This window comes from Gavialis gangeticus, unplaced genomic scaffold, assembly GCF_001723915.1.
Source record: "Gavialis gangeticus isolate Ggan-Ray unplaced genomic scaffold, GavGan_comp1, whole genome shotgun sequence".
NCBI lineage: Eukaryota > Metazoa > Chordata > Crocodylia > Gavialidae > Gavialis > Gavialis gangeticus.
This window is the reverse complement of record NW_017729031.1, coordinates 97,091,240-97,104,374: the sequence shown is the minus strand read 5'-3', so window position 1 is coordinate 97,104,374 and position 13,135 is coordinate 97,091,240. Positions and strand designations below refer to the sequence as shown.

The window sequence follows — 13,135 nt, the reverse complement described above, 5'->3', positions numbered from 1 at the left end:
GACAGTGTCGAATGCCTTCCGAAAGTCCACAAAGACTATGTCCACTGCTACCCCTGCATCTAAGGATTTGGTGACCTGGTCGTAGAAGGCCACCAGGTTAGTCCGATGGGACCTGCCTCTAATGAACCTGTGTTGGTTGCTTCTAAGCATAATCTCCCCTGCTGACCCCTCGTGGATATGTGCCAGAATAATTCTCTCAAAAAGCTTACCCAGGATCGAGGTAAGACTAACTGGCCTATAGTTTCCCGGGTCCTTCTTCCTCCCTTTTTTGAAGATGGGAACCACACTGGCCTTCTTCCAGTCCTCTGGGACCACAGCAGAGCACCACAAGTGCTTGTAAAGCCGTGCCAGGGGTCCCACAACGACCTCAGCTAATTCCCTCAGCACTCTGGGGTGGAGATCGTCTGGACCAGCTGAGTTTGACAAGCCCAAGTACATAGATGGTCCAATAAGATATCTCCCTAAGAAACCCTTGCCTCTTGCATAATTTCTGAACCATCATGATTACAGCATCACTCTTACACTACTATTTTACCATGTTGTAAGACTTTTATCTCAGTTCAAGATGAGGCTGGAACATGTCAGTCAGAGGGATATATGTGAACTACTACATCAAATGCATCTTTTTTTCCACTTTCTAAAAGAATTAGGTAATTTGTACCTGTACCAATGAATAAATACAATGACATAATAAAAGCATACAATAAGATGTAAATGGGTGCATAAATTTAGGATATATAGGCACACCAATGGCACTGATATCAAATGATATTAATATAAGCTGTTATCATGCAACTGGTAGGCCTGATTGATTCTTCAGCAGTACAAGTGTAGCAGTTTCATTCAGGGTCAAAGTGAAGGTGATTTGGATCACTGTATTGCTATAGGGTCATGTAACTATCTGATTGTAACTACTGGCATGTGCTCTCAAAGGGCAGTTCCTTTTCCCCTTTTAGAGCAGTGAAAAGGTTCACTTGTTCTCAGCAAGATTTCACCTCTGTATATTCAGGGTCAAATTTCAAATCCAGCTCAGGTCACACATTTCTGGTCTGCACTCAGCCACTAGTGGAGATGAGTCCTTGTCACAAAGCCACTACAAAACATGATGTCCCTCTTCTGTGAGGAAGCATCTATAAATAAAGTGATTTGAATGAACTCTGGAGAACCATACACAGTTGCTATCTGCACTACATTGTATATAAGCCAGTATTACAAATTCAACTTTCAACCACATAAACACCAACTCCAGGACCCTAGTCTCACATGGATGCCAAAGCTCTACGGAAGTAAAAAGAACTACTTCGAGTTCAATTCTCCCAGGTTTTGCCCTCCAATGCTAAATAAATGGACAGTGGTGGTGCATTTCTCTCTCTCAATAGATCTGTATTGGAACAAATAACCAAGGGACTTCTGTAAGTTATAAGACCACTAGCATGCATGTGTCTTTATAAATAGTATCTTTTCTAAAAGCCGGCCTACTTTTCCAACAACTTTTCCAATTTAATTATGCTACAGAGCAGAGACAAAAGTTTGAATAGTAATAATGGAAATGTTCTAGTTAAAGCATTTATTTAGGGGCAGTAGGAGCTATGACTATGCACCTGTTTGCTAGTATGCTCTGTAGCCCAACTGAACACAGCAGGCCTGATCTCCTGTTGGTGTAAGCTGGTGCAGCTTCACGGACTTCAAAGGAATCATGCTGTTTTACATCAGTTGGAAGTCTGAACCTATTTCCTGAAACCTGTTCACATCTACAGTTTCAGTCCCTATACTCTTCCTGGGTAATTCAATACAGCCAATTCCACATGGACAGATGTCACAATATCGAGCTTAAGAAAAATACTGGTGAGCACCAAAAAGGTATCAAGTTATATGCATTTAAGTCTTTCAGTTGTGTATGACTTAAAGCATCTTAGTACACACATGGTGTGTTTACATGTGTATTTTTGCATGCCTATACTTAATGCACCTTTGCTTAAGGCACATTAAGGCGATTTAGGCTAATGCACATTAAGGTAGATTAAATTTAGGTATGAATAGGTAAGTTACATTAGCTCATGTGCAGACATGCTAATGAGCATTACTACAGTGTTTATCCATTGATGCACACTGCATTAATCCAAATTAGCATGTCTACATGTGCGCTTAGCTATTGATGCCCAAATTTGATACCTGCTTTATGTGTAGAGATGTAGACATGCACCCTTAATGCACCTTAAAATGGTTATTTTAGGCTAAGCCTACTTAAAAGAGGCATTGTAGATGCGCCCACACAGTCTATAAATAACACTGGTGTATGCACCAGTCTCTGTAAACAATAAACAAGCTAACCTGCTATTATAACGCAACATCTGTTTATAGATGTTTTCCTTACCAGTCAAGTTCTTAAGGCCGAGCTCCCTAAGTCCGAAGTTACCATCCTTTCTGTAGTTAAGAAATATTGCTAAAGCATAACGGTCCTCATAGAGTTTTGTCCCACGAATGATGCGTAGGTTCTCCAATGGGAGGTGCTCAAATTGATTCAAAGCCACCAGGACATATCCTGTGACTTCTCGGATAGACTGGAAGAGAGAGAAACAAACTTGTTACCAAGGATTCCCATTTTAATGAATTATATATACCCAATTTGAAGTTGACAGTACTCAATACTAGAATAAGGGATTTTGGTAGCTCAAGAGAAAAAATCGTAAAGACTTTACTTCCAAATAAAAGCTTTTACACTGATGCTGTCTTGTGCAGCAGACAGAGAGAGTAAGAAGCCAGTGTTTTCTCAGCCAAAAAATGCTTTTTGAAACTTGCATCCCTGCAAATACACACACACTGGCCGCATCTACACAAGACACTACCACACAGTGGTTACTGCACATTTATTTAGTACTTGTATAAGCAAGGACTAAATAAATGTGCAATAACCTGAGTTACTGCACAGTAGCACCGGCAAATACCTTTTTTGTGATGCTGCTGCTCAGTAGCCTAATACTACTGAGAAGTAGTGTCACATCATGGTTTTTTGCTAGCATCAGGCTACTGTGCAGTCAGTGTCTTTTGTAGATGCACCCACTGCGCAAAGTTTTTGTTGAAACAAAGCTATATATTTCAGATATTAAAGAGGAATCTAGAGCAGCAGAAACAGCATGTCATGGACTGAACCCAGAATTCACCCCCGCCGAATAGAAACACAAGCCCGAGCTGCAGTAGAACCTTTCAATTCTGGATTGGCCTTGTCAGCCATCTTCAGACCCACAGATAAGGCAATCATGGAAGATAATCATCCTTGACTGTGAGGGATTGCCAATGATGATGAGGAATCTAGGGCAAAATTCTCTATGAATCATACTGTGGATATACAGTCTTCTCATGCCACGGTCCAATTGACATTATTGCAAATTCCAGAAACTAGAGAATTATTGTGCTTTCACAAATAAACACAATTCTGATACCAGGAAGTCTAACTTTCAGCCAAGAGGGAAATAATTATGGCCTTTTCAAGCTAAAGAAAGGGATTTGGGGTAAGAAGAGACTGCTGTGACATCAGTACTATTTGGGTTTAGTGAAAACCTTACTTGCATTGAATTAAAGATCTTAATAGTATCTGAGAATATCTTGGACTAAAACCCAAGCAATTTTTTTTTTGCAAAAGATGAGCAATTTGGAAAATTAAGAAATCTGTTTTAAAAATAGCAGCTTCTTTTTAAGTTCATTCAAAACATTTCAACCAACTCTAATTGGTGCCAGACTTTCATGGAAGTTGGAATGGGTATCTCTTTACACCTTCAGAGTTCTGAATTCTGTTGTGTTAGCAGGATACCCAAAGGGTTGTCTACATGCTATTTGTAAAATCAGAAGCTGTCAATTATCATCACTGTATGGTCTGTTTGGGCTTTATGCAAAGACTCATCAGCATCATATATGGGGCTAACACAACTAGGTATACATTTAATATTACATTTATAATTAATAAAGAAAAGCAGCATGGATTTGTGAGACAGAGACAGATTGAAAAGTGTCAGTTTTATCGATAAGCAATTGCCCTGCTTTGTGTCCAAAGAAGCACAAACATTTTAATTGGGTTTATATAAAAGTAACAAATATGTAGTAGACGAGAAGTGAGATGTTGGCTACTCAAGTATCACAAGAGGGTTCTTTTTATGCTATGCGTTTCCTGGACTATTATTGTCCTTTTAAAGTCACATCCCTGTATTGCAATTGAAGTTACCACAAAAGCTCTGGAGCTATTTCAAGATTTGCTTGGCATCCAAACAGAGCACAGTGTCACTACAGGGCTTTGATGAGAGCTCAGTGAATTTAGTTAGGTTGGGATGTATGGTTCAATAGCTCTATATTAAATGCAGAACTGTATTATACCCAGGGACACTAGTTCCATTATAATTAGGAATCTCCCAGCACTTTCAAGATAAAATTTTGCTTTCAGAGGTTTTGTTGAAATACCTTGCCTAAACAAGGGCTCACACATACTGTAGGTTTCTGGTGGCTAAAATGCAACATTTTGATGAGCATTTTTGACTGAAGTCAACATTTAGAACATTGTCATCAGCTCCATTAAAAAAAAAAAAAAAAAAAAAAATCCTCCCCTCCAGCAAATATTCTGTCTCATTTTATTTTAAGAGAGATTTTTGAAGCAGCTCTTACTGGCTGAATCCCAAATAAGAGCAGGCTTGCAAACTGACTTGAATTTCGGTACAAGCCATCTTTCTCTCTACTATCAGTGGATAAAGGTTCTTACTTCAAGCTTCCTCTACTCGCTGCCACAGTGTTAGGTTATTCACTCAGCTGAGTATTTTTTGCAGCATCCAAACAAGATACAAATAACTCAGTTAAGCTACCCGCTTTAATAGTTTTCTTCTCCTACTGAAACAGATGTCTCTAAGAGATGTCATTATATATAGGGTGGGTGGATATGCAACACACCACTGTTAAGTAAATTACTTTAGCTTTTACCCTATGGTAAGAAGAAAAGTACTGCCTGCTCTCCAAAGCTAGTTGCCTGAAGTAAGCAGTTTCACAGCATTGCAACACCCCCACATGATAACTGGAGACTTCGCTGGTGCCCCAGTGACCCTACTTTGTTACACTGCTGAGAGCACCTTATCCAATAGGTAAAAAGCAAGCCCATTTGTGCAAAAAGCTACCTCAGGATGAAATTGTGAATCAGAGCAGATACAGTTGGCACAGCAGGATAACGTACACAGGTATATAATTATTCCTCATTATTTGAGGATTTACTTTACCCTGGATTGGAGGCACTGACACCAAGGTAAAGCTATATGTTGTGTATCTGCTCCACTTTTATTCTGGAATAAAATCAAATTACATCAGAGTAAACATATGTTTCTACATTTGTGGACCACCACATTCTTTTCTCTAGTCTGTGAGACAATTTGCAGTTTTATGGTGCTGTGTAGCAGGACCCACTTTAGTTGCAAAAGAGCTTGTTTTCCACCTTGATCTCTGACTGGAATGAATGCTTGAGGCAAAATTTCTCCTTGGAATATGGCTGAGTTTCCTGAAAGTATGGTGCAGTTTGAACTGGAATGCATTGCTCCCAAGCAGAGTGTATACACGTGCACTAGGACTGCAGCATATTGAACTGGGGTAACACAGCCCCATCTGTTAGGGGGTCCCGGGGGTCAGCCTGCCAGCCCAGAACTGCTTCCCTCAGCTCAACAAGCTGCAAAGGGGCTGGCTGGGGCACAAGGGTGCTACAGTGTCGGGCTAGCCAGCAGACAGCTCTCACACTGTAGCACACTTATGCTCCAACTAGCTCCAGTCACTGTATACACGTGTGTTGTGGCACAGTAAATAACTCCACTATAGGATAGTACTTGTGTTTGGTATACTATCCTGTGGCGGACTTAATTCATTTTTATTCCGGCCTAATGGGGTGCATATGTAGACAGTGACACTTTACTACGGAGTTAATTAGTCAGCTCAACAGTAAAGCATCTCATGTAGATGCACCCAAAAAGCATTACATTGAAACAAATAAAAAGACATTTGTTTTCACAAGTAAGAGAAATATAGAAAGGAAATAGGTAGTTAAATATTTTTCCAAAGAAATTCTTAATCCTGTTCCAATTTACATTATCTAAGGGTATAATCTAATTTACCAATTTCTGGTATCATTCAATGGCAGTGTAATAGTTGAACCATGACAGCTTGCAGGTGTGCATACAGGACCCCGATTTAGATCCTAACTAAGGTTAAGCTGATCCAAGTACTGATCTGTACAGACATGCAGGAAGGTTAGATTGGATAAAAAATGGCTGCCCTGAACTAACTTTGGGAAGTAGATCAGGCTAACTAATTCAAATATCTACACACCATTTGGAGTACAGTCTCAAGGCTTGGAGAGACCAGCTTCTTGACCCAGCCCTATGACTATACCTTTCCTACTTTCTACCGTGCCCCCCCCCCATTTCATCTAGGGCTGAAGTTGCAGCAATTTAGCTTGCTTGAATCAAGCCTATTAAATAAAACAGCTGATGTGCTCCACGTGGCAACTCCCTCTCCACTTTTGAAGAATTTGAAAGTTGTCTATCCATAGTTTATGATATTGGAAAGAAGTTGGGTAAGAAAATGTGTTGTTTTACATACATTTTATGCAATTTGTAAAAAACTAAATATTTTCCAGACTGCAATTTTACAGCCTAACCTGGCCTTGAAGCCTGCAAAAATGCACAAGCCCAGGAACAGAGAGACAACATATTTGATTTTACAGTCATAATCCTCCCCTGCTCCCCTTTTTCTCTCAGAAAAGAGCAAATTCCTTTACCAGCTTTCCTGGAGCAGCTGGCTTTTAATGTCATAATGGTCAGTATGCAGGCTGTAATGTTGTCATAATTCAGCCAGAAAGAGTTTGTATTCAACTACAACAGTTGAACATAATAAGACCTCAACAGCAACCAGAGTCTGGGATTTACTTTGCAGTCCAAATCAGAGGATGACCCACAGTCCCTTGTATATATTGTGACCATACATCCCAGTTTACCCAGGACAGTTCTGGATTTCAAAGGCTAGTTGGAGAAAATTAAAATCAGTCCCAGAATCTCAGGGGCATGGGGCACAGTCTGGTGGGGTGGCACCATGGCACAATACACCACACTGCATCCACGCCCCTGCCCACTGCGTGCAGCAGTACCACTAACATTGGGGGGGGTGGGAGCAGTGTCCTGGATGTCCCAAATTTCCTTATTGTCACCCTACTTGTATGCCAACATCCTTGCATGATTACAATTGTTCCACACTTTGGAAGGGGCACAGCCCCAGGGATTGGATCTTTCTACTTCCTACCTCTTACTTACTTTAAGGAGTATAAGACAATCTTCTCACTCTTGGAGGGAAGAATTATCGGAAAGTATGAGGGGCCTTGCATCCCTGGAACAAATGAGTTGGGGCCATCTCTCACAACACTGAGTTCTCACTTGCTATGCTCGCTTGCTCAACAAACATTAAGTGCTGGAGTGTGCCATTAATGTCACAATATTTGTGTAAATGTTCATACCAGTGTAAGCAAAGGCTGAACAATCTAGCCCTTTCTCAAACGATTGCATGATGTCTAACTGGTATTACATAGATAAACAGATATTTAAAGAACCAAGCCACACATCTGCTATATATTTAATCTGTCTGTCTGGGAAGCTATCCTTTGCAGAAAAGATCTGGTTTTTATAGTCTTTGCTGCAGACAGACAGTAAACAGGGAAACTGAAGGCTGAAATATAAAAAACTTCACTGCTGCGAACAAATGAAGAAATAGCTATTAGACTCTATTTCCACACAAAATAGCCAATTGTCTGTCTACAGAGCACACCTGCTTTCCCTACCTTGTACTCATTCCTTTTGCTGTTTGGAAGCCAATTGACAAAGATACATTTTGTTTCCACATCATGAGTCAAGTTTATCTCCTCTCTATTTTGGCTGTGATTTGTTAATCACAGTCTGTTAAAGCAGAGACTGACAACAGCATATTATTCTTTTCCTGAACAGTTACTGTGTTCATCCTATTTTTTACTAGACTGCCAGACATAAATATCCTGCTTATCTTTGTGTCTAGTATAAGGACACAATCTCTCCTAAGAGCACAGGAGCTGCCATATTGGCTGAGACCAATGGTCTATCTAGCCAAACACACCATGTACAGGAATCAGTAACTACTTCAGAAAAAGAGTGCAAGAACACCCATGTTACATCATTATGGACTATTTTCTTAGGGGAATTTTCTTCCAACCCCCCTCATCTAGAACGTGTTATGCCCTGAAGCAGGAGGGTTTTTAAACACACCTCAGCCCTTGCCCAGCACTTAGTGCTCTTAAATCCTTGCTACTGAATGTCTAGATGACCTTGCTTTCCATTTCTCCCCCTCTATCTCCTCCTTTTAATTATGTAAGATCATGGCTAAAAATCATATTAAACTACATTTATTCAGTTAGAAACATAGTCTTTAGACATGCAAATTGACCAAATGCAAGTCAATCTGTTCCATGTTTACATCCTTCTTACTGGTTATTAAGGTTTCAACTCAGCTCAATGATTTAACAAGTGACTACTTCAGAGACTACAGTAAGGTACTTGATCATGACTGAAGTCTTAATTTGTGCAGTGCCAAACACAAGACCAAATGACTCTAATTGACTAAGCAGTATGGATTTAGGGTGTGCAATGTTAGTTGGGTAATTGGCATCAGCATACAGAACTGGCCACCTGGGTTAGCTTAGCTCAACTAGGAATGTCCCTACTGCAAAACCCTACCCACAACATTATCCCCCACCAGTCTTTCTGTTTACCAGAGTGGGAAGGAAGGGGATCCCACGGTATGTTTTACTGAGGCACAGTAAAATAAGAGTCAATTTGGGAAAGCTTTGTCTGTCCTCTAGAAGAAATTGTGGAAAGGCACTGTAGTGCTTTGAACATTTAAGTAATTTAGTCTGTAACCTTCCTGAAAGATACCAGTGTCCCAACCCAAAATAAAGCAAAATGTGGACTTTAGTCAGTTAAAGCTAATCCAAATTAAGAGCATCTCTTTACACAGGAGGTCAGGCAGAGATGAGCGAGTGCCTGCCTCCTTCCACCTTTTAAAAGGAGAATCACTGATGTAGTTCTTACTCCTAAGATTACCACCATTGCTTAAACACATTCTCTTTCCCAGAAGCCCAGCAAAGGTATTAGGCTTACAGTTTAACTTTTCAGGAGGTGTGTAACAGATGTGGCAACCAAGCGTTGCACAGGTTATAAACACACCACTGCTTTACTTAAAAGAAAGCACAAGACATTAAAGACCATTAGAAAAAACAAAAACCTTCTAAACCCAGTGATCCATATTTTGGCTAACACTTTGGAGGAATCATCAGTATTCATGAAAGACAGTTGCACTCACCTCATTGGGCCCCTAACACAGGCAAATCTCCCTAAGCTTCTTTCACTGCAAATGGTCCAAGGGAAGACAGGCATAAGCTCCTGCTCTTTTATAACCTTTCATTCCCTCAGTCCGGGCTTAAACCCATCAGGCTAGCACAGCTAACTTGCACCTGGCTCTGTTTTAAGGCAACACCCACTGCCCTTCACTCTCCACCCCAAACAGCCCAGTTCATCTTAATAGGAGATATTTTATTATTTTTTAAAAGTACATTTCATTAGCATAGGATACAAGTCAATGATCATTTCTGCTCTGTGCATGTCCTTTCTTAGCATCTGTTGAAAAGAACTCTTGCTCATGAAAGCTTATGCATCTCTGATTCAGTTAGTTTATAAGGTGCATCTTTACCTTATCTTCTGACTGACTTCTGACTAACAGAGGTAGTTATCTCTCTCTGATCCTTTTTTGTTAAGTCTGTTCTGCTGGAGCTTGAGCCCAACATGGAAGTGAAAAGAGGAATGGGGAGGTAAAAGACTGCACACCCAAAACTAAGCTGGCAGCTTAGTAGGAATACCAACAAAGAGCTCATGACCCACAGAAGTCCCTGACTTGTCACACAAACAAAAATGTTAAAGGAAGGTTTTCCATGCACACTATTGAAAAGTGACAACTTAGAGCCAGATTCAAACCACTGAGTTGGACGAAGAAAGTTTTATACAGTATATTTAGGATTCCCTGAGCCATCTGGTTCCAAGACTGTTTGATTCCAGGAGTTAAATGCAGAATTCAATACAAAACTTCTACTCTATCTGTCCCACCCTTAAAGTTTCAGGTTTTCAGTATGTGTTTCTGATATTCAGTTTTCCTTCAACGCCGTTCTTCCACTCTTTATTGTATATATCTATAGGCTATCAACCAAAACATATATCAAATTAATATGAAATCACTTCAATTCAAATTGTCCTCCTAATGGCAATTTTCAATTCAGAAAATGATTGTTTTGCACAGGAAAACCTATAGGCCGTATATACAAGTTACACTTATTGCGGAAAGTGCTCTACCGCCGTAACCGAACAGATGGTCAGGGCACACAGAACACTGTAAAAATGGTGGGTCCCACTCTAAGATAACCCCGGATGGATATGGTGTCAGACTTCAGTACTGTGGGTTAGAGTGCCATAACAAACATTTGTACCAGATCCCATTGCAACTTGCATTAGGTTGTATTCTCCTCTCAACCCTGAGGGTTTGCAGTTGGTACTCCCAAGTTGGTACTCTAGCCTCAGCCAGAGCTTGTCTGTTCTGCCCGAGCACCAGACCAGCCTCACTCCTGGGGCTCTCAGTGACCCAAGATGGTCAAGTCCCTGATTCCAACCCCATACCCTCTATTCCCTCTGGCCAGCTATGAGCCACTGTCTGGTATTATTGATCAGTGTGAGGATTCCACCTACCCAATCTGGACTTTTGTAAAGATTGCAGCTTTTGATTAAGTGCTGTGCTGTTTGTGGGACACTACATTCACACAGGGGGCTGTCCAAGATGTTCATCTTGTACAGTGTTGTTTTGAAGCATCCCTATCCAGCTCCCAGTCTATTCTGCTTGACCCATGCTTCTCTCTCATGGTCATGCCCATTGGGGGGACCCATTTGGTGTTGATATAAAACACTTTAGGAGTAGATTTCAGACAGGATTATTATGAACAATCATTTCATTTCCATTCACCCCACTTATCTAAATTTATTGCAACATACAAGGCCATAGTACCCACCTTCTGGGCTTCCATAGACCCAAAAACCTGGCAGAAGGTGAGCAGTTAGAACAGTGGTCTCCACCCTTTTTAAGTAGGAGATCTCCTTTGGCATTTAAAAGGAACCCAAGATCTACCATGTGCCACCACCAGACCCCCTCCCCCACCCAGCAGGTAAGTCAGTGGGGAGGGAGGGGGGGTGCAGATAGAGGCAGAGGGAGAAAAAATTATTTGGGGGCATGCCTCCCCAGCAGATAAGTCCTACCCAGCTGGGACCCTTCTCAACTTACCCCTGCTCTTGCCTCTGCAGCACTGCCCCTCACTGTGGGGGCCTTGATCTAGCCCCCACCCCTTTCCTCCCCCATGGACTGACCTGCTGGGCTGGGGCATGTGCATGCCTGCAGGTGGGTACTCAGGCCCTGCCCCAACCTGGGATCAACTCCAAGAGGTTCCAAAATCTACTGCAAGAGGCTCCAAGGCTGGCGTAGCTGGTGAACTCAGATTGGTGGGGTGGTGGAGCATCCCATGGGAGTGGGGGGTGGCTTGCAGCTGGCCAAAACCACGGTGGGATTTACAGCCAGCTGGACACTCTGGCCAGTAGCAGGGAGGCTGCAAATGCCTCCCCCATCTGCTCCCTGCTGGCTGCAAACCCAGTGTGTGTGTGTGTGTGCGCATGTGTGGGTTGTGCAGCCTGTTATGAGTCTCTGTGCACAGTAAAGTAAAGCATTGAGTTTTTTAGTGCAATGACTTCTGGACCTTACAGGAGCACAGTAACCTGCTGCAGTGTATACCATTGCGAACACAGTGCTTTTGAGTACTTTGAATTTGGCATCCCATGTTGTGCTGGCTAAACATCTTAAGGCAGCTACTATGATGTGTACAAAATGGGCTGTATTCAATTCAGATTTGGCCTGAATTGGGGGACAGTAATTCAATTAGTTGATTTGGATCACAGTCCCGATTTGATTTGGCCAAATCTGCAGATTCAATGCTGATTTGAAGAATCAGCAATTCAGCCGCAGAAACAGCTTTAAATGTTTTTTCTACATACCTTGAGGTACCAGGCATGGCTGGTGAATGCTGCAATGGTGGGGCAGAGGGAGTGTCCCACAGGAATGAGGTTTGGCAACAGGACCCTCCCTCACCCTCCGAGCTTGGTGATTGGCCATGGGAGGACCCTGGGTGCCCCTCCAGACCCAGGAAGCACCAGTCACCAAGCTGGGGGGTAGGAGAGGGGTCCCCCACCTGCTCCATGGCATACATGGAAGTGGACCAGAAGTGCTCTTGTGGGACGCTCCGTCTGTTCCACCATCTCAGCATTCGTCAGCCAATGTGCCTGTGTCTATGTCCAAATCATTGAATCTCTCCAAATCAATTCAGAGGATTCTGATTCAATTTGGACAGATTAAAGGGTCTCCTGATTCGATTTGGATTTGGAAATTTGACCACTGAATCGGGCTGAATCTCTGCCAAATTGAATCAGCGACTGAAGCTTTGCACAGCTCTAGCAGCTTCCTGTACAGAAACTATATGGCTGACCTGAATGTGATGTTTCTAGGTGAGAGATGTTGGGGTATGCTTATGGGAAAGGATATTGGTAAATTGGGGTAGGATATTGGTAAGTTGGTAGAAAGGATATTGTTGCCTTCTCTGATATCCAACATGTTCTTGGTTTGATGACTGTCCATCTGGAAGAGTGATAATACTGATTTATTGATGCTCTCCAATGATCTTGTGCCTTTCAAACACCCCCCTCCCAAATACCCACACCACTGTTCTGGAATGAAATGGAGGTGCCAGGATTGGTATTCCCTACTGTTTGGGGGGGCTTATCAGTCTGTGTTCTATTAAGTAGGACCATAAATCTGGTTGACCACTGGCCACCCTCTTCCACAAGGTCATGTTGCTTTCCTGAGAGATACTAGCATATGTTTACGTGGACCCACCTGATGTAAACCCACACTCAAACACACCCCAAAAGACACTGAAACCTTTTTTTTTTTTTTTTGAGTCCCA

General features: G+C 42.0%; 1 protein-coding gene across 1 annotated transcript in view; it reads right to left on the bottom strand.

Annotated features, from left to right (window-relative positions):
* Window positions 1-13,135, bottom strand: part of ERBB4 (erb-b2 receptor tyrosine kinase 4) — a 970,081-nt gene that overhangs the window by 708,991 nt on the left and 247,955 nt on the right. The window contains exon 3 of the mRNA XM_019522894.1: window positions 2,375-2,561. Coding sequence (XP_019378439.1) covers window positions 2,375-2,561 — 187 coding nt within the window. The remainder of the gene's footprint in view (window positions 1-2,374; window positions 2,562-13,135) is intronic.